Below are 26,953 nucleotides of genomic sequence, written 5' to 3' on the forward strand. Positions count from 1 at the left end.
ATAGTCTGCTAGGGAAGAGCTAACGTTTGTGTTAAGGCGTATTAATATTGTCAGCCTCCAGGTGTGCCATCTGAATTTAACATTGAAAAATACAGGAGAAGCTTTGTAATTTATTCATATATCCATCTGTGAAAAACACTGATGACTGAAGGTAAAAACTGACACATGGACCATACACTGATGACACACTGATCCAAAATACTGATGACACCGGTACCATTTATTTCTAAAAAAAACAAACAAAACGCTGACATGTGAATAAGGCCTTACATGAGGCGGTAAATGTTCTCATTAACAATAGATTTTTGGACTGTTTAGGGGCTCGTTTTCTACAAGAACTCTCAGAAACTAAACCAATGAATCACTAAATATGCATCTGAACGCTTACCCATTGTCTGCAGAAGCCGCCTGATCCGCTTCTATGGCGGAGGACTCCACCTCTCCGCTGCACTCGCTCTCTTCTCCAGACGGTCTACGCATCTTCCCATTTTCTGCGCTCGTCTCCCTACGAGGATTTTTTTTTTTTTACAAATACAAAATCATATGAACATTTTCAGAATAAACCAAGAAAGGCAACAAAACGGTCTATAAAATTATTACAAAACTGCATAAAACAAGAATTCCCAATGTAATTCTATTAACTAAACAACATTTGGAGAAAAGCAAAAAAAAAAAAAAATAAACTATAGGAAATCTCTTAGGATCTTGTGTCTAAATCATAATGAGATAAATCAGTCATTTCTATCAAACAGGATGTGACAAACACTTTGGTACAATCTATAGAACGCTATTAGCTAACGGGGATGTCAGGGAGAACCTGAAAAGTGCACATACTCAAATACTGATGGACTTGTATACAGTCGATCAGTGCCTACATGAATGTGTTCACCCAATTTACCTGCACATTCATTTCTATAATATATATTAATGGTTGAACTTTCATATTTGTATACCTCCAACTTCCATGCATAGAGCCAAAATGAAAAACCGCCACCTCTAGAACCTACGGTGAATGGTTTTATTATTGCTTTCACTGCATAAACAGCCACAAGTCAGCTCCCTATAGTAGGTAGATATAATAAAAGGGTCCCATCACAAAAAAATAAAAAGTGATCATATATCCACTGTATAGATTGGCGCTAGCTCCGCTTGATCACCAGATTGACTTTTTTCCCTCATTCTACCCTAGCCACAAGACAGCTGTCAGACAAGAGGAGAGGCAGGCGGGCGTGGGCCTTGCTCCCTCAATCATTGTGTGTGGGAGTAACATTGTTAGTGGAGTGCAGCATTTCTCTGCATTTGTCAGTGCTATGGACTTCAAATGTAGCGCCAGGACGCATGTGTGACAAGCGGCTCCCATCAATGCCACCTGTCTACAATCTTGCGGCAGGGAGATCTCCAGTGCTAAGACTTAAAATGAAGCAGGAGGGCACAGCTTCTCTATTCAACTCCTCCTGGTAGGAGTCCTGTGTTCAGGGGAGAATGGGACGAGAGTCAGATTGGTGTTGGTTCCACATATTCAGGGAATAGATGATCATTTTTGCACACTCCAAGCTCAAATTGCTGTAAAAATACAGTCATGGTCGAAATTGTTGGCACCCTTGAAATTGTCCTAGAAAATTATAGTAAATATACATGTTTTTTTCCTCTGTGTATATTGGAACAACACAAAAAAAACAGACAAAAAAAAACCCAAATTCGAAAAAGTCACACAAAAAAACAAAAATGGTCTGAACAAAATTGTTGTCACTTTTGAAAAATTGTGGATAAACTACTTTTTTCAAGCATGTGATGCTCGTTCAAACTAACCTGTGGCAAGTAACAGGTGTAAGCAATATGAAACGCACACCTGAAACCAGATAAAAAGGGAAGAAGTTGACTCAATCTTTGCATTGTGTGTCTGTGTGTGCGCCACACTAAGCACAGAGAACAGAACCAGAAGAAGAACTGTCTGAGGTTACAAGCCCATCTCCAGAGATCTTGATGTTATTTTGTCCATGGCGCGCAACATAATCAAAACGTTTACAACCCATGGCACTGTAGCCAATCTCCCTAGACGTGGACGGCAGAGAAAAAAAATTGATGAAAGGTTGCAATGAATCCTGCAGGCTCAGGGTGCATCAGTAAAAAGCCATGGCAGGAGAATCAGGAGAGGCCCACTGCTGACACAGTGACATAAAAATGCTACACTGCAGTTTGCCAAAATGTACCTGAGCAAGCCAAAATCCTTCTTGGAATTGTGAACAGATGAGAACAAAGATAGGGCATTGGATAAAACACATTCTACTATTTACCGAAAACGGAATGAGGCCTACAAAGAAAAGAATACAATACTTACAGTCAAGTATGGTGGAGGTTCACAGATGTTTTGGGGTTGTTTTGCTGCCTCTGGCACTGGGCGCCTTGACCATGTCCAAGGCATCATGAAATGAAAAAGGATTTTATGTTGCAATGTAATACCTTGTCTCAGAAAGGTGGGTTTGCGTCCTAGGACATAGGTCTTCCAGAAGGACAGTGACCTCAAACATACTTCACAAAACACCCAGAAATGAATGGAAAAGCGCTGGAGAGTTCTGAAGTGGCCAGCAATTATGGGGAGATCTTAAAATTGCTGTTGGGAGAATGCACCCTTCAAATATCATGGACCTGGAATAGATTGCAAAAGAAGAGTAGTCCAAAATTCCAGCTGAGAAGTGTAAGAAGCTTGTTGATTATAGGAAGCGATTGTGCAACCAAATATTAGGTTGAGAGTGCCAACACTTTTGTCTGGCTTATTTTTCGAATGGTGTGAGAAATGATGTTCAATTTGCCATTTTGTTGCTCCCTTTTTTGCGTTGTTCCAATACATACAATGGAAATAAACATGTGCATAACAAAACATGTGCAATTGCAATAATTCTCTGCAACAATTTCAAGGGTGCTATCACTTTCGGCCATGACTGTATACACTATAAATTCTGCCAAGTATAGCTCAGCCACAAATTTTGGACTATCCTCATTTGAAAGATTTGTCGTGAAGGGGTTCATTAATTCTGAGACTGCTGAAGACAGTAAACGTGGCATTTTGTATTAAGTTTTGAAAAAAAAAAGTCATCAGTTGCGTTGATCTTTTTAGATTGTGTTTTATTGAAAAACAGCAGAAAGTTTGCAAATTTTGCTAATAAATCGAATTTCAATGGAGGTTGGATAATTTTGGTGGCACTTATGCTTAGGTTTAAAAAAGACAAAGGTCCATCAAGTTCAACGGATTTTATTATATTAAAATATATGAATCCCTTTCCGACATGGCCAATTTCTTTTTTTGTTGCTCGCATTTTTTCCGTTTCTTAAGTTCCAACAGTCATAACTAATGTATTTTGCGGACTCCCGCTCACCAGGTATAGCTGATCCATGGCTTCCTCCTGTTCATACTTAATCCTTATGAAGACTGAGACAGTGACGCCAGCGCTGATTGGGCGCCGGGCCCCACATGTCATAACACCGCACCGCAGGGGAGTATAGGTTTTTTTTATTTTATAGGGGCCAAACATTTAGTTCAAGAACGGGTTGTCCTATTAGACAACTGCTTTAATGGAACTCCCTGATGACAGGAACAATGGTGTTCAATAGACCCTCGGCTGTCATAGTAAGTCATCGGCTCCCGGCGGTCAAGCAGCGGAACATCCAACGAGTGCATAGAATGATAAACCCCCATTCCAGGATGCTGTTAATACTGCTGTCAGAGGTTGATAGTGGAAGTTAAGAGGTTAAAAGTTGACTCTTACAAAATTGAAGGGGTATTCCCATCTCTAGGATCCTATCCCATCATGTAGTAGGTGTAATAATATTATTTTCAAATACATCCAATTATAAATGTAGTATAGTTCTGATTTGTCATGTCGCTTACCCCATGTGCAGGGCACTGCAAAAGCTTAGGTATCCATGGTTACGACCACTCATAGTGACAGTTAGATATCTATGGTTACAACCACTAACTAAGCTACTGCATTGCCCAGCATGGGGAAAGATATAGCGAATCCCAAGAACTATACTACATTTCTAATTGGAAGCATTTGCAAACATTATTACACCTACTACGGTAGCTTAGCTACCGGAGGGAAGGGGGGGGGGGATTGCCCCGGGCCCCGCGCTCAGAAGTAGCCCACCAGGAGCTACGCTATGTAACTGTATTGGCATGCACAGCGCGCGGATACACAGTTACATTCTGCGGCAGAGCAGGGAGAATCGATCTCCCTGCACTGCCGCCCGGCCGCTATGGGGCCCCTGAGGAGGCGGTGGGGGGCCCGATGCCAGCAGTGGGCCAGCCGCCTGTCATCGCAGGGTCAGCTGTATCGGCTGCATGCCGATACAGCAGACCGAATTGATGAGAGGGAGCATTACGCTCCCTCTCTCATCATCCCCATGTCAGCGTCTGGCGTCACCGACGCCGACACAGACAGGGGGCACGATGACGTCAGTACTCGGCGCTCAACCGCGGGAACGAGGAAGAAAGTGGAGTATGGGATTTTTTTAAATCAGGTACATTATATTATACAGGCTGCCTAATGGGGGTGCATTATACTGTATTATACAGGCTGCCTAATGGGGGTGCATTATACTGTATTATACAGGCTGCCTAATGGGGGTGCATTATACTGTATTATACAGGCTGCCTAATGGGGGTGCATTATATTATACAGGCTGCCTAATGGGGGTGCATTATATTATACAGGCTGCCTAATGGGGGTGCATTATATTATACAGGCTGCCTAATGGGGGTGCATTATATTATACAGGCTGCCTAATGGGGGTGCATTATACTGTACAGGCTGCCTAATGGGGGTGCATTATACTAAACAGGCTGCCAAATGGGGGTGCATTATATTGCACTGGCTGCCTAATGGGGGTGCATTATATTGTACTGGCTGCCTAATGGGGGTGCATAATACTATACAGGCTGTCTAATGGGGGTGCATTATACTATACAGACTGCCTAATGAGGGTGCATTATATTGTACTGGCTGCCTAATGGGGGTGCATTATACTATACAGGCTGCCAAATGGGGGTGCATTATATTGTACTGGCTGCCTAATGAGGGTGCATTATATTGTACTGGCTGCCTAATGGGGGTGCATTATACTAAACAGGCTGCCAAATGGGGGTGCATTATATTGCACTGGCTGCCTAATGGGGGTGCATTATATTGTACTGGCTGCCTAATGGGGGTGCATAATACTATACAGGCTGTCTAATGGGGGTGCATTATACTGTACAGGCCTATGGGGAGTGTAATATACTATCCAGGCCTATGGCGGGTGTATTATACTATACAGGCCTATGGGGAGAGCATTATACTATACATGCCTACGGGGAATGTATTATACTATATTGAGGACTATCTGGCACATTATACTATATGGAGGCTATCTAGGGGGCCATCATACAGTGTGGAGATTACAGTGAAGGGGCCATCACACAGTGTTGGGGCCATCAGTTTGGGGGGCTACTAAGGGGTCAGTATACTGTGTGGGAGTACATTACAGTGAGGAGGCATCATGTTATGTGTAAGAGAGCATCATGCTGTGTATAGGGGAGATGTACAGGGGGGAGACTCAGGACATTATTCAATGTTAAGTGGGCACTTGTTGAAGGGGAACACCCGTTACTGTGACTATTAAAGGGGCACACAGGGCACTAGTACTTTCTAGGGAGCAAAATGTGGGCACTGTTTTCTAGGACACTTGCACCTGGCATTACTATATTATAGAGAGTCCATAAATCCGTGGACCCGTTGAAGCGTATACCACGCGAAACGGCCATAGTACATTAACCTAACCAGTTCGTCTTGCAATTATCCTGCCCTCTGTAACCATGTCCACGGCATGTTGTTAAAATAAAGGACAAAGGTTTTTTTTACTGGAAGACTTGTGTGGTATTTTACTGGAAGACTTGTGCTGCTATTTTCTTACTATATTATAGAGAGTTGCTTTAGAATTTAGAGGGCACAGAGAACCACACAGCAGGTGCAGTAATAGGGACACATACGGCAGCAGCATTAGGATACCATTATGATGAGGAGTTTGTGCAGGTTGGGAATAGATGGTGATGGGGCTGAAAATATGAGAAGTGAAATGTGTCTTTGTTGTATTCTCTGCAGCAGAGTCCTGGCTGGAAGAAGTTGTCATGTCGGTCTGGGCCAGATGGATAAGACCAGAAAAGTAGACGATTCCATCAGAAGGAACGCCAGCTGTACGTTACCATCTGTAATTGTACTTTGATCTGTTATTATGGGCTGGTATCTACCACTGATAATATCCATGTTGCTCTTTATATAGAGATTATCTTCGGTAACAGCGCGGTCATCTGCTGAGGTTCTCCTCCACTATTAGGTAAGTTCACATAGGACTTTTTTGCTGCGTATTTTATGCTAATTTTCAGCTGCTTTCTACAGTACCAGCAAAGCCTATGAGATTTCAGAAATCTCATGCACACACATTGGTTTTTTGTTTGATCAGTATTTTGTGCTTTGCTGCTGTCACTTCTTTCAGCGTTTTTGCTGCGTTTTTTCACCCATTGACTTGAATGGGTGTTGAAAAAAACTCAGCAAAAACGCAGGTATCATTATTTGCTGCGTTTTTTGCTGCTGAAGATCCAAGGACATTAGCCCGGAAAAAGAGGGAAAAAAAGGACCAGAAAAACGCACCAAATACGCACCTAAATTAGCATTAAAAAAAGCAGCAAAAAAGTCCTGTGTGAACTTACCCTTAGGGAGCGTCACCGTGTTGTGATCAAGGTTACCTGGTTAGGGGCCCACTCAGAAGCTTCGCCCCCACCCCCTGAACCAAAACCATAGCTACACCTCTGGGGGTGGGGAATGTTTCTCTCAAGGGCCATTTGGATATTAAGGGTATGTGCGCACGTTCAGTTTTTTTTCATTTTTTTTTTTATAAAAATGCGATAAAAATGCATTACAAACTGCGGACATATGCATCCTATCATTTAGAATGAATTCTGCAATTTGTGTGCACATTTCCACAAAAAAACGCATTGCGGTAAAAAAAGCAGCATGTTCATTAATTTTGCGTTTTTTTTTGCGTTTTTCCCGCTATTCTGTGCATTTGGGAGAAAACGCGTCAAAAAAAAAACCACATGCGGATTTCTGGCAGAAATGTCCGGTTTGTGTCAGGAAATTTCTGCTAGAAAATCCTGACGTGTGCACATACCCTTATACCATCCATCGGGGGCCGCATAAAACTCGCCCAGAAAGTACATCCCGACTCTGGCGCTGGTTTCAGGACGTAATCTTTCATTGCATGCCCTTCAGTGTTCAGTAGTGAGCACTGCATGTGTGCTAACAGCGCAAGAAGAAATTAATGAGCTGGTTGTAATCAAAATACACCTCCCTGCCCAAGAATGCGGTCCCTGAGAATCTGCTCGGGGGCCTGATAAAAAGTCATCAAGGGCCGTAAATGGCCCTGGGGCCTGAGGTTCCCCATCCCTGATTTAAATGCATGGACTCAATTGTAGCCCTTATCCGATCCCTGGTCTGAGATCACGATGGTCCCAGATCTTTTGCCGGGACCATTATTCCAGTGATACTTAGATGCAGAGTGTACGTTTTTTCACATTACGCCATCTTACGCCTGCAGCACACTAGTGAAAAAAAAAAAATGTAAAACTAACAATGCATTTTTATATTTCTAGTAGCAGTGACATTTCCCAGACCTTATGGTAAAAAAAGCAAAAACTTGTTAATAAGATAAGACTCACTGGACCCGGCTCTCCAGCATCTGTATGTGCAATTGCTTTTCATTTAACAGCATCTTCAAGGCTTCAAGCTCCTTTTGCTTCTCGGCAAGATCCCTTTGAAGTCTGTAATTTGTTTCTTCTAAAGTCTCACAAAAAGCCTGGACACATACAGACAGGCAGAGATGTTATATAGACACGAGCACGTGGTCAAACTTTACAACTAGACTGAAGAGGACGCCTAACGAAAGCAGAGAGGCGCACATGTCCCAAAGGATGGAGAAAAATAGAAACAGGAAGCCAGTGGAAAGCACATTAAATATGGATTTTAATTTACTCACCCGGCTCTCTTCCAGGCTATCAAAGGGACCAGGCGGATCATCCAGACACAGAAATAATCTCACAGGGGCGCTGAAATCAAAATATGCCCTTTAATAAAGTCTGCAGAGAGTTCTCCAAGTATATATTTATCTCTGATATATAGAGAAAATTTACATAGAGAGCCGAGCATTACTCATCTACCAATCCTGATAGGAAATCAGAATCCAGAGCTGCATTCACAATTCTGCGAGTTGTACACTTGTATTCCCTGCGGTACCATTGTCAGCACAGATCTTACTCTGCTGTACAGTAAAGGGGTCTTCTCAAGTTGTATCTTCAGGCGTGCACTGCTCCCATTCTCAGGCTTCTGGGTTGTCAGGGAGCAGCGTACTCCTGAAGATTAACAATCTGAGCAAGACAATGTTGCAGATGCTGGTCAGAAGTACGCTAGCAGCCAGGGAGAGAGCATAAGACAAATTTGCTTCCACATCATGGAAAAATAGCAGAGGGAACAGAAGAAGGTTGTATCCAGCGATCTGCCCGGCTTCAGAGCAGCACAAGAGGGCTCTAAACAGACTGCTTGTGCCGCACACTCATTACCAAGGTGACCGGCCACTCAAACTGCAGGGCGGCCGGTAACTTAAGCAATGATCTGAACACTGGTGGCTCAGTGGTTAGCACTTCAGCCTGGCAGTGCTGGAGTCCTGGCAGTGCGGAGTTAAAATCCCACCAAGGGCAACATCTGCAAGGAGTTTGTATGTTCTCCCTGTGTTTGTATGGGTTTCCTCCTGGTACTTCGGTTTCCTCCCACACTCCAAAGACATACTGATAGGGAATTTAGATTGCTGATGAGGTCTGTAATGCGCTGTGAAATTAATGGCGCTATATAAGTGAGTAAAATAAATAAAATAATAAATTAAAAAGCGCTCCGTTCTTGAGAACGGAGACGATTTTTAGTAAGGGGTAAATTGCAAACCTGCTCGTTTTTACCCACACATGACCTTAATATAAAGGGTAAAATTTTGCACAGTTAGTAATCTGGAAGCGTTAGGACCCTGCGTGAAGTTTGCATGTTCTCATTGCCTTACTAGGGTCTAATAGGACAGTGTATGAGCATGGCGCCGATGTCACACGGCTGTAAAACCTCCACTGCCATTTCAATTTCACACTGAGGGCCGATTACCTAAAAGATGGTGGAGTGATCGATCAGAATGTGGCAGGGGGCACACAGGAGCTCACCGTACACTTACAGAATGTGGCAGGGAGTGCATAGGAGCTCACCGTACACTTACAGAACGTGGCAGGGGACACACAGGAGCTCACCGTACACTTACAGAATGTGGCAGGGGGCACACAGGAGCTCACCGTACACTTACAGAATGTGGCAGGGGGCACACAGGAGCTCACCGTACACTTACAGAATGTGGCAGGGAGTGCATAGGAGCTCACCGTACACTTACAGAACGTGGCAGGGGACACACAGGAGCTCACCGTACACTTACAGAATGTGGCAGGGGGCACACAGGAGCTCACCGTACACTTACAGAATGTGGCAGGGGGCACACAGGAGCTCACCGTACACTTACAGAATGTGGCAGGGGGCACACAGGAGCTCACCGTACACTTACAGAATGTGGCAGGGGACACACAGGAGCTCACCGTACACTTACAGAATGTGGCAGGGGGCACACAGGAGCTCACCGTACACTTACAGAATGTGGCAGGGGGCACACAGGAGCTCACCGTACACTTACAGAATGTGGCAGGGGACACACAGGAGCTCACCGTACACTTACAGAATGTGGCAGGGGGCACACAGGAGCTCACCGTACACTTACAGAATGTGGCAGGGGGCACACAGGAGCTCACCGTACACTTACAGAATGTGGCAGGGAGTGCATAGGAGCTCACCGTACACTTACAGAACGTGGCAGGGGACACACAGGAGCTCACCGTACACTTACAGAATGTGGCAGGGGGCACACAGGAGCTCACCGTACACTTACAGAATGTGGCAGGGGGCACACAGGAGCTCACCGTACACTTACAGAATGTGGCAGGGAGTGCATAGGAGCTCACCGTACACTTACAGAACGTGGCAGGGGACACACAGGAGCTCACCGTACACTTACAGAATGTGGCAGGGGGCACACAGGAGCTCACCGTACACTTACAGAATGTGGCAGGGGGCACACAGGAGCTCACCGTACACTTACAGAATGTGGCAGGGGGCACACAGGAGCTCACCGTACACTTACAGAATGTGGCAGGGGACACACAGGAGCTCACCGTACACTTACAGAATGTGGCAGGGGGCACACAGGAGCTCACCGTACACTTACAGAATGTGGCAGGGGGCACACAGGAGCTCACCGTACACTTACAGAATGTGGCAGGGGACACACAGGAGCTCACCGTACACTTACAGAATGTGGCAGGGGGCACACAGGAGCTCACCGTACACTTACAGAATGTGGCAGGGGGCACACAGGAGCTCACCGTACACTTACAGAATGTGGCAGGGAGTGCATAGGAGCTCACCGTACACTTACAGAACGTGGCAGGGGACACACAGGAGCTCACCGTACACTTACAGAATGTGGCAGGGGGCACACAGGAGCTCACCGTACACTTACAGAATGTGGCAGGGGGCACACAGGAGCTCACCGTACACTTACAGAATGTGGCAGGGAGTGCATAGGAGCTCACCGTACACTTACAGAACGTGGCAGGGGACACACAGGAGCTCACCGTACACTTACAGAATGTGGCAGGGGGCACACAGGAGCTCACCGTACACTTACAGAATGTGGCAGGGGGCACACAGGAGCTCACCGTACACTTACAGAATGTGGCAGGGGGCACACAGGAGCTCACCGTACACTTACAGAATGTGGCAGGGGACACACAGGAGCTCACCGTACACTTACAGAATGTGGCAGGGGGCACACAGGAGCTCACCGTACACTTACAGAACGTGGCAGGGGACACACAGGAGCTCACCGTACACTTACAGAATCTGGCAGGGGGTACATAGGAGCTCACCGTACACTTACAGAATCTGGCAGGGAGTACATAGGAGCTCACCGTACACTTACAGAATCTGGCAGGGAGTACATAGGAGCTCACCGTACACTTACAGAATCTGGCAGGGAGTACATAGGAGCTCACCGTACACTTACAGAATGTGGCAGGGGGCACACAGGAGCTCACCGTACACTTACAGAATGTGGCAGGGGGCACACAGGAGCTCACCGTACACTTACAGAATGTGGCAGGGGGCACATAGGAGCTCACCGTACACTTACAGAACGTGGCAGGGGGCACACAGGAGCTCACCGTACACTTACAGAATCTGGCAGGGGGTACATAGGAGCTCACCGTACACTTACAGAATCTGGCAGGGGGCACACAGGAGCTCACCGTACACTTACAGAATCTGGCAGGGGGCACATAGGAGCTCACCGTACACTTACAGAATCTGGCAGGGGGCACATAGGAGCTCACCGTACACTTACAGAATGTAGCAGGGGGCACATAGGAGCTCACCGTACACTTACAGAATGTGGCAGGGGGCACATAGGAGCTCACCGTACACTTACAGAATGTGGCAGGGGGCACACAGGAGCTCACCGTACACTTACAGAATGTGGCAGGGGGCACACAGGAGCTCACCGTACACTTACAGAATCTGGCAGGGGGCACATAGGAGCTCACCGTACACTTACAGAACGTGGCAGGGGGCACATAGGAGCTGGCTGTACACCTAACTCACTAGACTAATTGCACTAAACTCGTACATGCCATCTAGTGGCAGCTGCAGGCAACCACATTCATCTGTTTTCAAATTAGGAGCGAAAAAGTATTTGTGTTATTGCAGTGGCGACCATACAAATTGCATCCTTGCATAATAAGGGCGTCAGATGACAAAGAGAGAAGGCCCTTAAGTGCTGAACCCAAGAGAACAACAAAATGAGCAAACACCCTCTAGTAAGTAAATGAATAGCAATAGCACATGTAAATAACTTTGAGTACTTACTTAACACTGTTTTGATAAAAAACAAACAAACCCTTCAAAGCCATCTCACCACTACAAGATATACCAAATCTGGACAGTGGATAACTCTTGTAGTTCACCTCTACTGTGTCAGCAAGCCCAAAAATAGATAAGGGCAGGACCTGGGTCCCAACTCTTCTCACACCTGCCTTGGGAAGCTATATAAACAAAATTACCATAGATGGGGAGCCACACCGATGTGTGTACAAAGAGCAAAAACTAAACAAAAAAAAAATTGAGCCAAAGCACATGTTGGTGTAAGTGCAATACATAGTTGTAAATTCACACTGTGGCCATTTAACAAGCAGATCCTAAGATAAAAACAAAACGAGAAAATTTTTCTGCAGTGTTCCTACACCCCTTAAGTGCTGTATGGTGTTTTTACAGGGCTATTATGTGCCAACAGCCTTATAATAATAATAATAATTTTTATTTATATAGCGCCAACATATTCCGCAGCGCTTTACAAATTATAGAGGGGACTTGTACAGACAATAGACATTACAGCATAACAGAAATACAGTTCAAAACAGATACCAGGAGGAATGAGGGCCCTGCTCGCAAGCTTACAGACTATGAGGAAAAGGGGAGACACGAAAGGTGGATGGTAACAATTGCTTTAGTTATTCGGACCGGCCATAGTGTAAGGCTCGGGTGTTCATGTAAAGCTGCATGAACCAGTTATCAGCCTTAGTATGTAGCAGTACAGACACAGAGGGCTATTAACTGCATAAAGTGAATGAGACCATGATGCGAGGAACCTGATTGTTTTTTTTTTTTTTTTTTATAAATAGGCCACACAGGGATCGTTAGGTTAATGCATTGAGGCGGTAGGCCAGTTTGAACAAATGAGTTTTTAGGGTACGCTTAAAACTGTGGGGATTGGGGATTAATCGTATTAACCTAGGTAGTGCATTCCAAAGAATAGGCGCAGCACGTGTAAAGTCTTGGAGACGGGAGTGGGAGGTTCTGATTATTGAGGATGCTAACCTGAGGTCATTAGCGGAGCGGAGGGCACGGGTAGGGTGGTAGACTGAGACCAGAGAGGAGATGTAGGGTGGTGCAGAGCCATGGAGTGCTTTGTGGATGAGGGTAGTAGTTTTGTACTGGATTCTTGAGTGGATGGGTAGCCAGTGTAATGACTGGCACAAGGTAGAGGCATCGGTGTAACGGTTGTTGAGGAATATGATCCTGGCAGCAGCATTCAGGACAGATTGGAGCGGGGAAAGTTTGGTCAGAGGGAGGCCGATTAGTAGAGAGTTACAATAGTCCAGACGAGAATGAATAAGTGAAACAGTAAAAGTTTTTGCAGAGTCGAAAGTAAGAAAAGGGCGAATTCTAGAAATGTTTTTGAGATGCAGGTAAGAAGAGCGAGCCAGTGATCGGATGTGGGGGGTGAATGAAAGGTCAGAATCAAGGATGACCCCAAGGCAGCGGGCATGTTGCTTTGGAGTAATGGTGGAACCGCACACGGAGATGGCAATGTCAGGCAAAGGTAGCTTAGTAGAGGGAGAGAACACGAGGAGTTCAGTTTTAGACAGGTTTAGTTTCAGAAGTTAGAGACAGCGGTAAGACAATCACTGGTGTTTACTAAAAAGGTCGGCGTGACAACAGGAGAAGAGGTGTATAATTGGGTGTCGTCAGCATAGAGATGGTACTGGAAACCAAATCTACTGATTATTTGTCCAATAGGGGCAGTATACAACGAGAAGAGGAGGGGGCCTAGGACTGATCCTTGAGGAACGCCAACAGTAAGGGGAAGGTGAGAGGAGGAGGAACCAGCAAAACATACAGTGAAGGATCGGTCAGAGAGATAGGAGGAGAACCAGGAGAGAACGGTGTCCTTGAGGCCGATGGAGCGGAGCATAGTGAGGAGGAGCTGATGATCCACAGTATCGAATGCTGCAGAGAGATCCAAGAGGATTAGCATGGAGTAGTGACCATTAGATTTAGCTGTTAGTAGGTCATTTGAGACTTTAGTGAGGGCAGTTTCAGTAGAGTGTAAAGAGCGGAAGCCAGATTGAAGAGGGTCGAGAAGAGAGTTATCTGAGAGATAGCGGGTAAGACGGGAGTGGACCAGGCGTTCGAGGAGTTTAGAGATGAAGGGAAGATTAGAGACAGGTCTATAATTAGCTGCACAGTTTTGATCGAGGGATGGTTTTTTAAGTAATGGATGTATGATGGCATGCTTAAATGAGGAGGGAAAAATACCGGAAGTGAGGGAAAGGTTGAATATTTTTGTTAGGTGAGAGGTGACAGCCGGGGAAAGGGACTGGAGGAGATGTGACGGAATGGGGTCACTGGTGCAAGTGGTCGGGCGAGAAGATGCAAGGAGCCTGCTTACTTCTTCTTCTGTAACTGCTTCAAAGTCAGAGAGTGAACTAGATGCAGTGGGGGAGGGAGGACAGTGCATGGTATGAAGAGATTGGGAGATGATTTCCTGTCGAATGTGGTCAATTTTTTCTTTGAAGTAATTGGCCAGATCGTCAGCACGGAGATCCGTGGTTGGGGCCTGCTCTCTTGGGTTGAGTAGGGACTGGAACGTGTCAAAGAGACGTTTAGGGTTATTGGACAGGGAGGTGATGAGGGTGTTGAAGTAGGTTTGTTTGGAGAGGTGAAGGGCAGAATTGTATGTTTTTAGCATGAACTTATAATGGATGAAATCTTCGGGTAGATTAGATTTTCTCCACAGACGTTCTGCGCACCTGGGGCACCGCTGCAGGAAACGTGTTTGCAGCGTGTGCCACGGTTGTTGCCGTCTGTGCCGAGTTGTTTTATGTATAGGAGGAGCAGCTTCATCCAGAGCACTTTGCAGGGTTTCATTGTAATGCTTCAGAGCAGAATCAGGACATGAGATGGATAAGATTGGGGCCAATGAGGACTGCAAGTTCTTCATAAGTTTCTGGGTGTTAATGGCCTGTATGTTTCTATAAGTGTGGAAAGTGGGGGTGACCTGAGCGGGATGGCAGTTCTTGATAGAGAATGAAAGAAGGTTGTGGTCAGAGAGTGGGAGAGGGGAGTTTGTGAAATCATCCACTGAGCAAAGCCGGGAGAAGACCAAGTCAAGGGAGTTTCCATCTTCATGTGTTGGAGAGTTAGTATGCTGCGAGAGGCCGAAAGAGGAGGATAGAGATAAAAGGTGAGAAGCAGATGGGGAGAGGGGAGAGGCAATGGGGATGTTGAAATCACCCATGATAAGGGTGAGGGTGTCACAGGAGAGAAAGTGTGGAAGCCAGGTGGCAAAGTGATCCAGGAACTGATGAGAGGGGCCGGGAGGACGATACACCACCGCCACTCGCATGGAGAAGGGGACGTAGAGTCTGACCACATGGACCTCAAAGGAAGGGAAGACAAGTGAGGGTACTTGGGGGATAACTTGGAAAGTACATTTGGGTGAAAGGAGCAGACCAACGCCTCCACCTGCTCTGTTGTCTGATCTTGGGGTACAGCCTTGCGCATTAAGCTCAAGACTGGAGACTAGAAATAAGTGAACCCGAACAGTAAAGTTCGACGTCAGTACTGAACACCTACTGATCGGGCACGGACACCAAACAAGGACTTCACCAGGAAGTCCAGGTTACTGTTTGGGTTCGGCCCCCTGAGCACCTGGCATTTCTCACGCTTTCATGTTCATGCAAAACACGGCTACTGATCAGCGGTAAAATCATTACCGGCGGTCAGACAGCTGCGGTTCCCATGTTGTCAAATCAAAGCACGAGCCTGCAGATGTGATCGGTGGTAAAAAGTTTACCTCCGGTCACTGGTTTCTGGCTGATGGGACTACTGCTCCCATCAGCCTATGCCTGCTGTCAGTAATAACAGCGAGAGCAGGCGTGGGTTATGGGAATATTCCACAAAAAAAGAAAAACAGAAAAAAAAATGCTTGATCTTTAAAAGGTACACTAGTGTACACCGCTAGAGCCACAAGACCGTGCAGTCATAGGACTATTCAGTGTAACGCAGCCAGAAATGGACTGGTACTACTTGATTTCCAGCTTGTGCCATCCTTCATTTAACATGCACACACTCCCAAACAACCTCGTAATAGGACTCGTTCACATGCAGCATTTTTTTTTGTTAAACACAGCTGAATTAGCGTAACTTTTCACTGCCCTAACTGTACCAGGATCACCATCTGCCATCACAACAGCTGAGAATGTGCAGTCACACAGCCGCTTTCGGCTTCTTCTGCTTCTGACTTCTTTGGCGTCCACCTGCTTCCTCTGCAGCTCCAGCAATAAAACTTCCAGATTCCTGCCCCCCAAAATAAAATTGTGAGGTGTCCGTCCACAGCAGCAAGTCATGGAGACCTCCAGCCTTTCTGATGCGGAGAATGGCCGGCACATGTGACAGCGAGGACACTGTACACACATTGTTCAGGGAGACGATTCCCACAGAAATCTGCATTTTATTCAATCTACACTGGCAAAGTGTACGGCATCCTTCCTCGTCAGTCAGGAGAGGGACGCTAGCCCACGCAGTCACAACAGCCGGGAGAGGAGAATGAACCATTATTCTTCTGTTCCCCCAATATAAAGCTCTATTATAGCACCAGGACCGCTGGGCGACGTTCTCCACCCCCAGACATTTCCCAGTGAACTCCTTCACCGTCTGCTGATGGGGGCAATGCTCCAAATATGAAGGTCTGTCTGGATCACAGCTAGAAAGGAGACGACTTGAGAAAACATTCTCAGCAAGATGACAACCATTACATGACACGATCATTGTCCGGGGCCTCAATACTCCCAGATTATCAGTAGATTTTATTTTCTGGTAACCCTACACAGGGCGTGTTTTCTTGTACCCAACCGGTGCTCCATCTGACGCCCACACACATTAGGTGGGGGAGCAGGGCCACTCTGACCAGTCTGGGGCCACACACAAACTGCATTGTATTTGTTTTTGACACTTTATTTCCAATAATAGCTTTGTAAACCATTTATGTTACAGTAAAAGCTTGTTCACACATAGTGTTTTTGATGGCTTTTTATATTTTATCCACTTTTTCTCCATGATGGGTGTGTTGGTGTTTATGTGTGTGGGGGGTATTGCAGCATTTTTTCCAGTAACAGTAACTCAAACCACACAACCTAATGTCATTTGCCAATGTTTCATGCTTCTAGCACACCACCTCTAGGAACTGGCTGCTCACTTGCCACCTAATATATCATAATATCCATCCTTAACCCCTTAAAGGGAACCTGTCACCCCGTTTTTTGAGATTGAGCTATAAATACTGTTAAATAGGGCCTGCGCTGTGTGTTCCTATAGTGTATGTAGTGTACCCCGATTCCCCATGTATGCTGAGAAATAACTTACCAAAGTCGCCGTTTTCGCCTGTCAATCAGGCTGGTCAGGTCGGGAGGGCGTGGTGACATCGGTGGTTCTTCCTCAGCTTTACGTTGGTGGCGTAGTGGCGTAGTGGTGAAGACACAGCGCGCGATCTGCGCTGTAATCCCTTGCATCGGTGGGGGCGGCCATCTTCCTGGGGCCGCGCGTGCGCAGATCGAGTGCTCTGCTGCACGGGGCTTCAGGAAAATGGCCGCGGGATGCCGCGCGTGCGCATTAGAGATCGCGGCGGCCATTTTCCCAAAGCCGAGTTTGCATCTCGGCTTTGGGAAAATGGCCGCCGCGATCTCTAATGCGCACGCGCGGCATCCCGCGGCCATTTTCCTGAAGCCCCGTGCAGCAGAGCACTCGATCTGCGCACGCGCGGCCCCAGGAAGATGGCCGCCCCCACCGATGCAAGGGATTACAGCGCAGATCGCGCGCTGTGTCTTCACCACTACGCCACCAACGTAAAGCTGAGGAAGAACCACCGCTGTCACCACGCCCTCCCGACCTGACCAGCCTGATTGACAGGCGAAAACGGCGACTTTGGTAAGTTATTTCTCAGCATACATGGGGAATCGGGGTACACTACATACACTATAGGAACACACAGCGCAGGCCCTATTTAACAGTATTTATAGCTCAATCTCAAAAAACGGGGTGACAGGTTCCCTTTAATGACCGGAGCTTTTTTCAGTTTTGTGTTTTTGCTTTTCGCTCCCCTCCTTCCCAGAGCTATAACATTTTTATTTTTCCGTCAATATCGCCATGCGAGGGCTTATTTTTTGCGGGACGAGCTGTCCTTTTGAACGACACCATGTTGTGTACTAGAAAAAGGGGAAAAAATCCAAATACAGTGAAATTGCAAAAAAAAAAGTGCAATCCCACACTTGTGTTTTGTTTGGCTTTTTTGCCAGGTGTACTAAATGCTAAAACTGACCTGATATTATGATTCTCCAGGTCATTACGAGTTCATAGACACCGAACATATCTAGGTTCTTTTTTATCTAAGTGGTGAAAAAAAAATCCAAACTTTGCTAAAAAAAAAAAACAACCCAATATATATATTTTGCAATATTCCATTACCCGTAACGTCTCCATTTTTTGGAATCTGGGATTGGGTAAGGGCTTATTTTTTGCGTGCCGAGCTGACGTTTTTAATGATACCATTTTTGTGCAGATACAATCTTTTGATCGCCCGCTATTGCATTTTAATGCAATGTCGCGGTGACAAAAAAAAAACCGTAATTCTGGCATTTGACTTTTTTCTCGCTACACCGTTTAGCGATCAGGTTAATCCTTTTTTTAATGATAGATCAGGTGATTCTGAATGCAGTGATACCAAATATATGTAGGTTTGATTTTTTTTTTTTAAATTGTTTTATTTTGAATAGGGCGAAAGGGGGGTGATTTAACCCCTTTACCCCCAAGGGTGGTTTGCACGTTAATGACCGGGCCAATTTTTACAATTCTGACCACTGTCCCTTTATGAGGTTATAACTCTGGAACGCTTCAACGGATCCCAGTGATTCTAACACTGTTTTCTCGTGACATATTGTACTTCATGACAATGGTAAAAATTCTTTGATAGTACCTGCGTTTATTTGTGAAAAAAACGGAAATTTGGCGAAAATTATGAAAATTTCGCAATTTTCCAACTTTGAATTTTTATGCAATTAAATCACAGAGATATGTCACACAAAATACTTAATAAGTAAAATTTCCCACATGTCTACTTTACATCAGCACAATTTTGGAACCAAAATTTTTTTTTGTTAGGGAGTTATAAGGGTTAAAAGTTGACCAGCAATTTCTCATTTCTACAACACCATTTTTTTTAGGGACCACATCTCATTTGAAGTCATTTTGAGGGGTGTATATGATAGAAAATACCCAAGTGTGACACCATTCTAAAAACTACACCACTCAAGGTGCTCAAAACCATATTCAAGAAGTATATTAACCCTTCTGGTGCTTCACAGGAATTTTTTGAATGTTTAAATAAAAATGAACATTTAACTTTTTTTCACAAAAAATTTAATTCAGCTCCAATTTGTTTTATTTTACCAAGGGTAACAGGAGAAAATGGACACCAAACATTGTTGTACAATTTGTCCTGAGTACGCTGATACACCATATGTGGGGGGAACCACTGTTTGGGCGGATGGGAGAGCTCGGAAGGGAAGGAGCGTCGTTTGACTTTTCAATGCAAAATTGACTGGAATTGAGATGGGAAGCCATGTTTCGTTTGGAGAGCCCCTGATGTGCCTAAACATTGAAACCCCCCACAAGTGACACCATTTTGGAAAGTAGACCCCCTAAGGAACTTATCTAGAGGTGTGGTGAGCACTTTGACCCACCAAGTGCTTCACAGGAGTTTATAATGTAGAACCGTAAAAATAAAAAATCATATTTTTTCACAAAAATTATCTTTTCGACCCCAATTTTTTATTTTTCCAAGGGTAAGAGAAGAAATTGGACCCCAAAAGTTGTTGTACAATTTGTCCTGAGTACGCTGATAGCCCATATGTGGGGGTAAACCACTGTTTGGGCGGATGGGAGAGCTCGGAAGGGAAGGAGCGCCGTTTGACTTTTCAATGCAAAATTGACAGGAATTGAGATAGAACGTCATGTTGCGTTTGAAGAGCCCCTGATGTGGCTAAACATTGAAACCCCCCACAAGTGACACCATTTTGGAAAGTAGACCCCCTAAGGAACTTATCTAGAGGTGTGGTGAGCATTTTGACCCACCAAGTGCTTCCGGAAGAAGCCAAGGGCGAAACGCGCGTCGGGGCGGCAGGGGAGCACAGTATTACCCGGAATCACCCAGATCGGATCCACGGCTTTATTCAGTCATCAGATATCGGACCTTCTATTTCTTACTGCTATTGTGAGGTAATATATGTTCCTTATTTGCGTTCATACTTGTGGGAAGTAAAAAGTATGCCTGTTTAGGGCAATGTACAATGTTTTATTCCATGTGCTGGACGGATTGGGCTTTGTATATGTGGTCTGTAATATCGATCATATTTTTGTAAGTGTGGAATCCTTTCTCTGGGGTGATAGGTGGTGACATACCATCATGAAATATTGGTAAGGGTATATTTTTGGTCCCCTGGGTGTTTTTTGTATTTGTATCATACCTGTTATATTTTTAGTCGTTTGATAATAAAATAATACATTTTATGGTAATTCATTGGTTCTCTTCTTTTGGACTCAGGGGTTAATACGCACTGAGCTCCTCATGTGTTGACCCCTAAGGAACTTATCTGGATGTGTGGTGAGCACTTTGACCCACCAAGTGCTTCACAGAAGTTTATAATGCAGAGCCGTAAAAATAAAACAAATTTTTTTTCCCACAAATATTATTTTTTAGCCCCCAGTTTTGTATTTTCCCGAGGGTAACAGGAGAAATTGGACCCCAAAATTTGTTGCCCAATTTGTCCTGAGTGCGATGATACCCCATATGTGGGGGGAACCACTGTTTGGGCACATGGGAGGGCTCGGAAGGGAAGGAGTGCCATTTGAATGCAGACTTAGATGGAATGGTCTGCAGGTGTCACATTGCGTTTGCAGAGCCCCTAATGTACCTAAACAGTAGAAACCCCCCACAAGTGACCCCATTTTGGAAACTAGACCCCCCAGGGAACTAATCTAGATGTGTTGTGAAACACTTGGGGGTTCAAAGTTCTCACTACAGTTTATAACGCAGAGCCGTGAAAATAAAAAATCTTTTTTTTTCCCACAAAAAATATTTTTTAGCCCCCAGTTTTGTATTTTCCCAAGGGTAACAGGAGAATTTGGACCCCAAACGTTGTTGTCCTATTTGTCCTGAGTACGCTGATACCCCATATGTTGGGGTAAACCCGTTTGGGCACACGGGAGAGCTCGGAAGGGAAGAAGCACTGTTTTACTTTTTCAACGCAGAATTGGCTGGAATTGAGATCGGACGCCATGTCGCGTTTGGAGAGCCCCTGATGTGCCTAAACAGTGGAAACCCCCCAATTATAACTGAAACCCTAATCCAAACACATCCCTAACCCTAATCCCAACAGTAACCCTAACCACACCTCTAACCCAGACACACCCCTAACCCTAATCCCAAACCTATTCCCAACTGTAAATGTAATCTAAACCCTAACTGTAACTTTAGCCCCAACCCGAACCCTAACTTTAGCCCCAACCCAAACTGTAGCCCTATTCCTAGCCCTAACCCTAGCCCTAACCCTAGCCCTAACCCTAATGGGAAAATGGAAATACTTTTTTTTAATTTTTTTTATTTTTCCCTAACTAAGGGGGTGATGAAGGGGGGTTTGATTTACTTTTATAGTGGGTTTGTTAGCGGATTTTTATGATTGGCAGCCGTCACACACTGAAAGACGCTTTTTATTGCAAAAAATATTTTTTGCGTTACCACATTTTGAGAGCTATAATTTTTCCATATTTTGGTCCACAGAGTCATGTGAGGTCTTGTTTTATGCGGGACGAGTTGACGTTTTTATTGGTAACATTTTCGGGCACGTGACATTTTTTGATCGCTTTTTATTCCGATTTTTGTGAGGCAGAATGACCAAAAACCAGCAATTCATGAATTTCTTTTGGGGGAGGCGTTTATACCGTTCCGCGTTTGGTAAAATTGATAAAGCAGTTTTATTCTTCGGGTCAGTACGATTACAGCGACACCTCATTTATATCATTTTTTTATGTTTTGGCGCTTTTATACGATAAAAACCATTTTATAGAAAAAATAATTATTTTTGCATCGCTTTATTCTCAGGACTATAACTTTTTTTTTTTTTTGCTGATGATGCTGTATGGCGGCTCGTTTTTTGTGGGACAAGATGACGTTTTCAGCGGTAGCATGGTTATTTATATCTGTCTTTTTGATCGCGTGTTATTCCACTTTTTGTTCGGCGGAATGATAACAAAGCGTTGTTTTTTGCCTCGTTTTTTTTTTTTTTTTTTTTTCTTACGGTGTTTACTGAAGGGGTTAACTAGTGGGCCAGTTTTATAGGTCGGGCCGTTACGGACGCGGCGATACTAAATATGTGTACTTTTATTGTTTTTTTTTATGTAGATAAAGAAATGTATTTATGGGAATAATATATATATATTTTTTTTCATTATTTTGGAATATTTTTTTTAATTTTTTTTTTACTTTTTTACTTTGTCCCAGGGGGGGACATCACAGATCGGTGATCTGACAGTTTGCACAGCACTCTGTCAGATCACCGATCTGAGAGCAGTGCAGGCTGCTTCACAGTGCCTGCTCTGAGCAGGCTCTGTGAAGCCACCTCCCTCCCTGCAGGACCCGGATCCGCGGCCATCTTGGATCCGGGTCTGGAACAGGCAGGGAGGGAGGTAAGACACATCGCGTTGCTGCGGGGGGCTCAGGGAAGCCCGCAGGGAGCCCCCTCCCTGCGCGATGCTTCTCTGCACCGCCGGCACATCGCGATCATCTTTGATCGCGGTGTGCCAGGGGTTAATGTGCCGGGGGCGGTCCGTGACCGCTCCTGGCACATAGTGCCGGATGTCAGCTGCGATAGGCAGCTGACACCCGGCCGCGATCGGCGGCGCTCCCCCCGTGAGCGCCGCCGATCGCGCTGGACGTACTATCCCGTCCATGGTCATAGGGGCCCACCCCACATGGACGGGATAGTACGTCCGATGTCAGAAAGGGGTTAAACTTTTTTTTTTTTTCATAATTTTTTAAAAATTTTGGCATGCTTCAATAGTCTCCATGGGAGGCTAGAAGCTGCCACAACTCGATCGCCTCTGCTACATAGAGGCGATTTGCAGATCGCCCCTATGTAGTAGAATTGCAGCATTGCTATGAGTGCCGACCACAGGGTGGCGCTAATAGCAATCTGGCATCATCAACCATAGAGGTCTGCAGGATCATGTGACAGGAGTCACAGTTGTGCGCATTGCCGGCTGGATGGCCGGAAGCACTCGAGAGTTTGACAGCGGCATTTAACTAGTTAATAGGTGCGGGCGTATCGCGATTCCGCCCGCGCCTATTGAGGGCACATGTCAGCTGTTCAAAACAGCTGACATGTCCTGGCTTGGATGTGGGCTCACCGCCAGAGGCCACATCAAACTGGGGGGGTTCTGCCATCGGACGTACTATTCCGTCCGATGGCAGAAAGGGGTTAAGAACACTTGGTTTGATATTTCAGTGAAAAATTAGCAACTTTCTAAACAGTTTAAAAGAAAAAGAGAAATAAAAGAAGGTTGATATGACATGATCTGGGTGGATTGTGTTACTGGTTATATGGATTATATGAGAGAGAGGTGATTATCATAATTCTCTAGGATTAAAACCAGTCCAACAACTCCAGGCTGTAACACAATATTCAACGGGGAGTTGTGATATGCAATTAAGAAGAGCAAGACAGCCAAGCTTATAATATAGGGAGTAATATGGAGAGAGTCATCAGCACATGCAGAAATGTCTGTGCCTTCTTCTACTGAGAAAAGACCAATATCATGTCTCCAAAAGAATTAAAATGAAAAAAATCTCTGGACTGGATCAAGATGTGTGGACCAAACTTAGACATGTATGGGTCTGTGATGTGAAGGACAGCACATCCATGTGCCACTTACATCTCATCTGTGTACAGTTTACACCGATATGTGAACTTGGCATAAATCTGCTGAGGTCTTCACAAGTGTGGAGACACAGCATTGTATCTTAATTAACCAGACGACTATTTTTAGCAAACCAAGAAGAATAGACTTCTCTGTGTGTTTATTTTTGAATGTATGTGTTGGTCAAGAAAATAGACTTTTGCTTGTGTAAGGGTACCGTCACACAGTGCAATTTTCATCGCTACGACGGTACGATCCGTGACGCTCCAGCGTCGTAACAATATCGCTCCAGCGTCGTAGACTGCTGTCACACTTTGCAATCTACGACGCTGGAGCGATAATTTCATGACGTATGTGCGATGTAGAAGCCGTTGGTTACTATGCGCACATCGTATACGATATATGTTACACCATGCGATCATGCCGCCACAGCGGGACACTAGACGACGAAAGAAAGTTTCAAACGATCTGCTACGACGTACGATTCTCAGCGGGGTCCCTGATCGCAGGAGCGTGTCAGACACTGCGATATCGTAACTATATCGCTCGAACGTCACAAATCGTGCCGTCGTAGCGATCAAAATTGCACTGTGTGACGGTACCCTTAGCCTGCAGTATTGACATTTCATATAACATATTGTGCTCTTATCCTTAATGACTAGTGAGGTTTACAGATATGCTAATTATGCATTGTGTAGGCTAGCTAGTTTGGTGATTTCGAAAACAGAGGAGGAAAACTATGCAAATAGATTAAATAATCAAGTAATGCTACTTGATCTCATATTCATTCTTACCCTTTATATCAATACTGAATGAAGGACACTTGTTAAGTATAAAAATATGTTACCTGCCTCTATAGAGAGACACAGAGACAGACAGAGATTCTGCCAAGAAATCCAAATATCCAGGGGACCCGACATGACTACTGCCAAGACATCATGGCTCCATTACAAGGGACACGGATCTATCATTCTAAAGGAAATAACCTAGGGGACCTCGGCCCCGGTTGGAAGAATACAGATCTGCTCCATTGACCATCGCTGAACCATGGATAGGTTTGGAGAAAGCCAGGACTGAGACCAGCTGGTTGCCTGGCTCCATGGAGATGTTTGGAGAAGCTAGGGTGTGACCCTCGGGTCAACTGGCCTTGTACCTGAATGGACTCATTTTCCTACCTCCTCTCTGTGTGCGTGCCACAGGTGGGTAGTCGACCCTGGGAGCTCTGACATAACAGCTGCATTATCTCGGCGAGTCAGCAGAAGGGCGAGACTCTAATGTGTACCATCTTGGGGAATTTTGTTGTGACTGTTCTATGTGTTATCTGCCTATTTTGCGGTTCAATAAACCATTGCCACACTGTTTTACCCTCACCCTGTGTTGTTATATTGCCCACAATATAGGGAGAGCGGGTGCTCGGAGGGACGATCCTTGATCAATGCGGTTTCGGCTAGTGGATCTGTGTGCCCGCTGACCCCCCGTATTTCCACAACAAAGTATTGACATCTTGGACTCCAAATGATCCTAGCCAGATGCCAATACTGTAAAGGTACCATCACACTTCGCGACGCTGCAGCGATACCGACAACGATCCGGATCGCTGCAGCGTCGCTGTTTGGTCGCTGGAGAGCTGTCACACAGACCGCTCTCCAGCGACCAACGATCCCGAGGTCCCCGGTAACCAGGGTAAACATCGGGTAACTAAGCGCAGGGCCGCGCTTAGTAACCCGATGTTTACCCTGGTTAACATCGTAAAAAAACAAACAGTACATACTTACATTCAGCTGTCTGTCCCTTGCCGTCTGCTTCCTGCACTGACTGCTGGCCGTAAAGTGAAAGCACAGCACAGCCACAGCGGTGAGTCACCGCTGTGTGACTCACCGCTGTGCTGTGCTTTCACTTTCACTTTACGGCCAGCAGTCAGTGCAGGAAGCAGACGGCAAGGGACAGACAGCTGAATGTAAGTATGTACTGTTTGTTTTTTTACGATGGTAACCAGGGTAAACATCGGGTTACTAAGCGCGGCCCTGCGCTTAGTTACCCGATGTTTACCCTGGTTACCAGTGAAGACATCGCTGAATCGGTGTCACACACACCGATTCAGCGATGTCTGCGGGGAGTCCAGCGACGAAATAAAGTTCTGGGCTTTCTTCCCCGACCAGCGACAGCACAGCAGGGGCCTGATCGCTGCTGCCTGTCACACTGGACGATATCGCTAGCGAGGACGCTGCAACGTCACGGATCGCTAGCGATATCGTCTAGTGTGACGGTACCTTAAGACTTCTATGAGCCCACCCACCTTAAGAATGAAGGGGTCACGGCACTGCTTTAGCGCAGCAGAATATTCACCGGCTTTCCTGCACTGCGGTTCTTCTGACCACTTGCATGTACCATAATTTTACAAGATGGCAATAATATTTTAAAATAGACCTTATGTTCTTTTCTGGCACTTTTCTAATTAAAAAGTAACTGTAATTAATGATTAATTAGGCTCAGTGCAACTCAGTGCAACCTGTGAATTAATCAGCTTGTCCACCTCCTGATATGTACTGTGAAGGTATTCATCAGAAATCAGGCATATTGTGCTGTGGATGGGATCCTAACCCTGCACAGAAGAGGTGTCACCACTAAGGCCGTCACTTACTGACATGATATGGCCAGCTGCTGAGGGGGTCCGATGCGCTGCACAGAATAAGAGTGACCTGCACTGATCCAAGTCACTTCAAAGGAAACTTGCCGCTCCTGTAGTTGTGACTATGCAGTGAAATATTTATGCATCTGCATAAAAGATGGAGGTTATTGTATTCCTCCTCTTCCCAGAAGAAAGCCGAGAGCATCCTCCAGCCCCCCAACCAGACTAACCCATATATACCGCCATGTTATTTTACACCACTCACCTACAGTATTAATACACGTACACTCTGCATTGT

At 45.4% G+C, this 26,953-nt stretch overlaps 1 protein-coding gene across 4 annotated transcripts in view; it reads right to left on the reverse strand.

Moving 5' to 3' along the window:
* SNX16 (sorting nexin 16) overlaps window positions 1–26,953 on the reverse strand; it is a 63,063-nt gene that overhangs the window by 11,083 nt on the left and 25,027 nt on the right. For all 4 annotated transcript variants that reach the window (XR_011314115.1, XR_011314116.1, XM_069731538.1 and 1 more), the window contains exons 5-7: window positions 8,068–8,137; window positions 7,751–7,887; window positions 389–505 (exon numbers count right to left, since the gene is read on the reverse strand). Coding sequence is in view for 2 of the 4 variants with exons in the window: in XM_069731538.1 (XP_069587639.1) it covers window positions 389–505; window positions 7,751–7,887; window positions 8,068–8,137 (324 nt within the window). In the remaining 2 variants the exon portion in view is untranslated. The remainder of the gene's footprint in view (window positions 1–388; window positions 506–7,750; window positions 7,888–8,067; window positions 8,138–26,953) is intronic.

The sequence above is a fragment of the Ranitomeya imitator genome, chromosome 6, assembly GCF_032444005.1.
Source record: "Ranitomeya imitator isolate aRanImi1 chromosome 6, aRanImi1.pri, whole genome shotgun sequence".
In the NCBI taxonomy this organism is placed as follows: domain Eukaryota; kingdom Metazoa; phylum Chordata; class Amphibia; order Anura; family Dendrobatidae; genus Ranitomeya; species Ranitomeya imitator.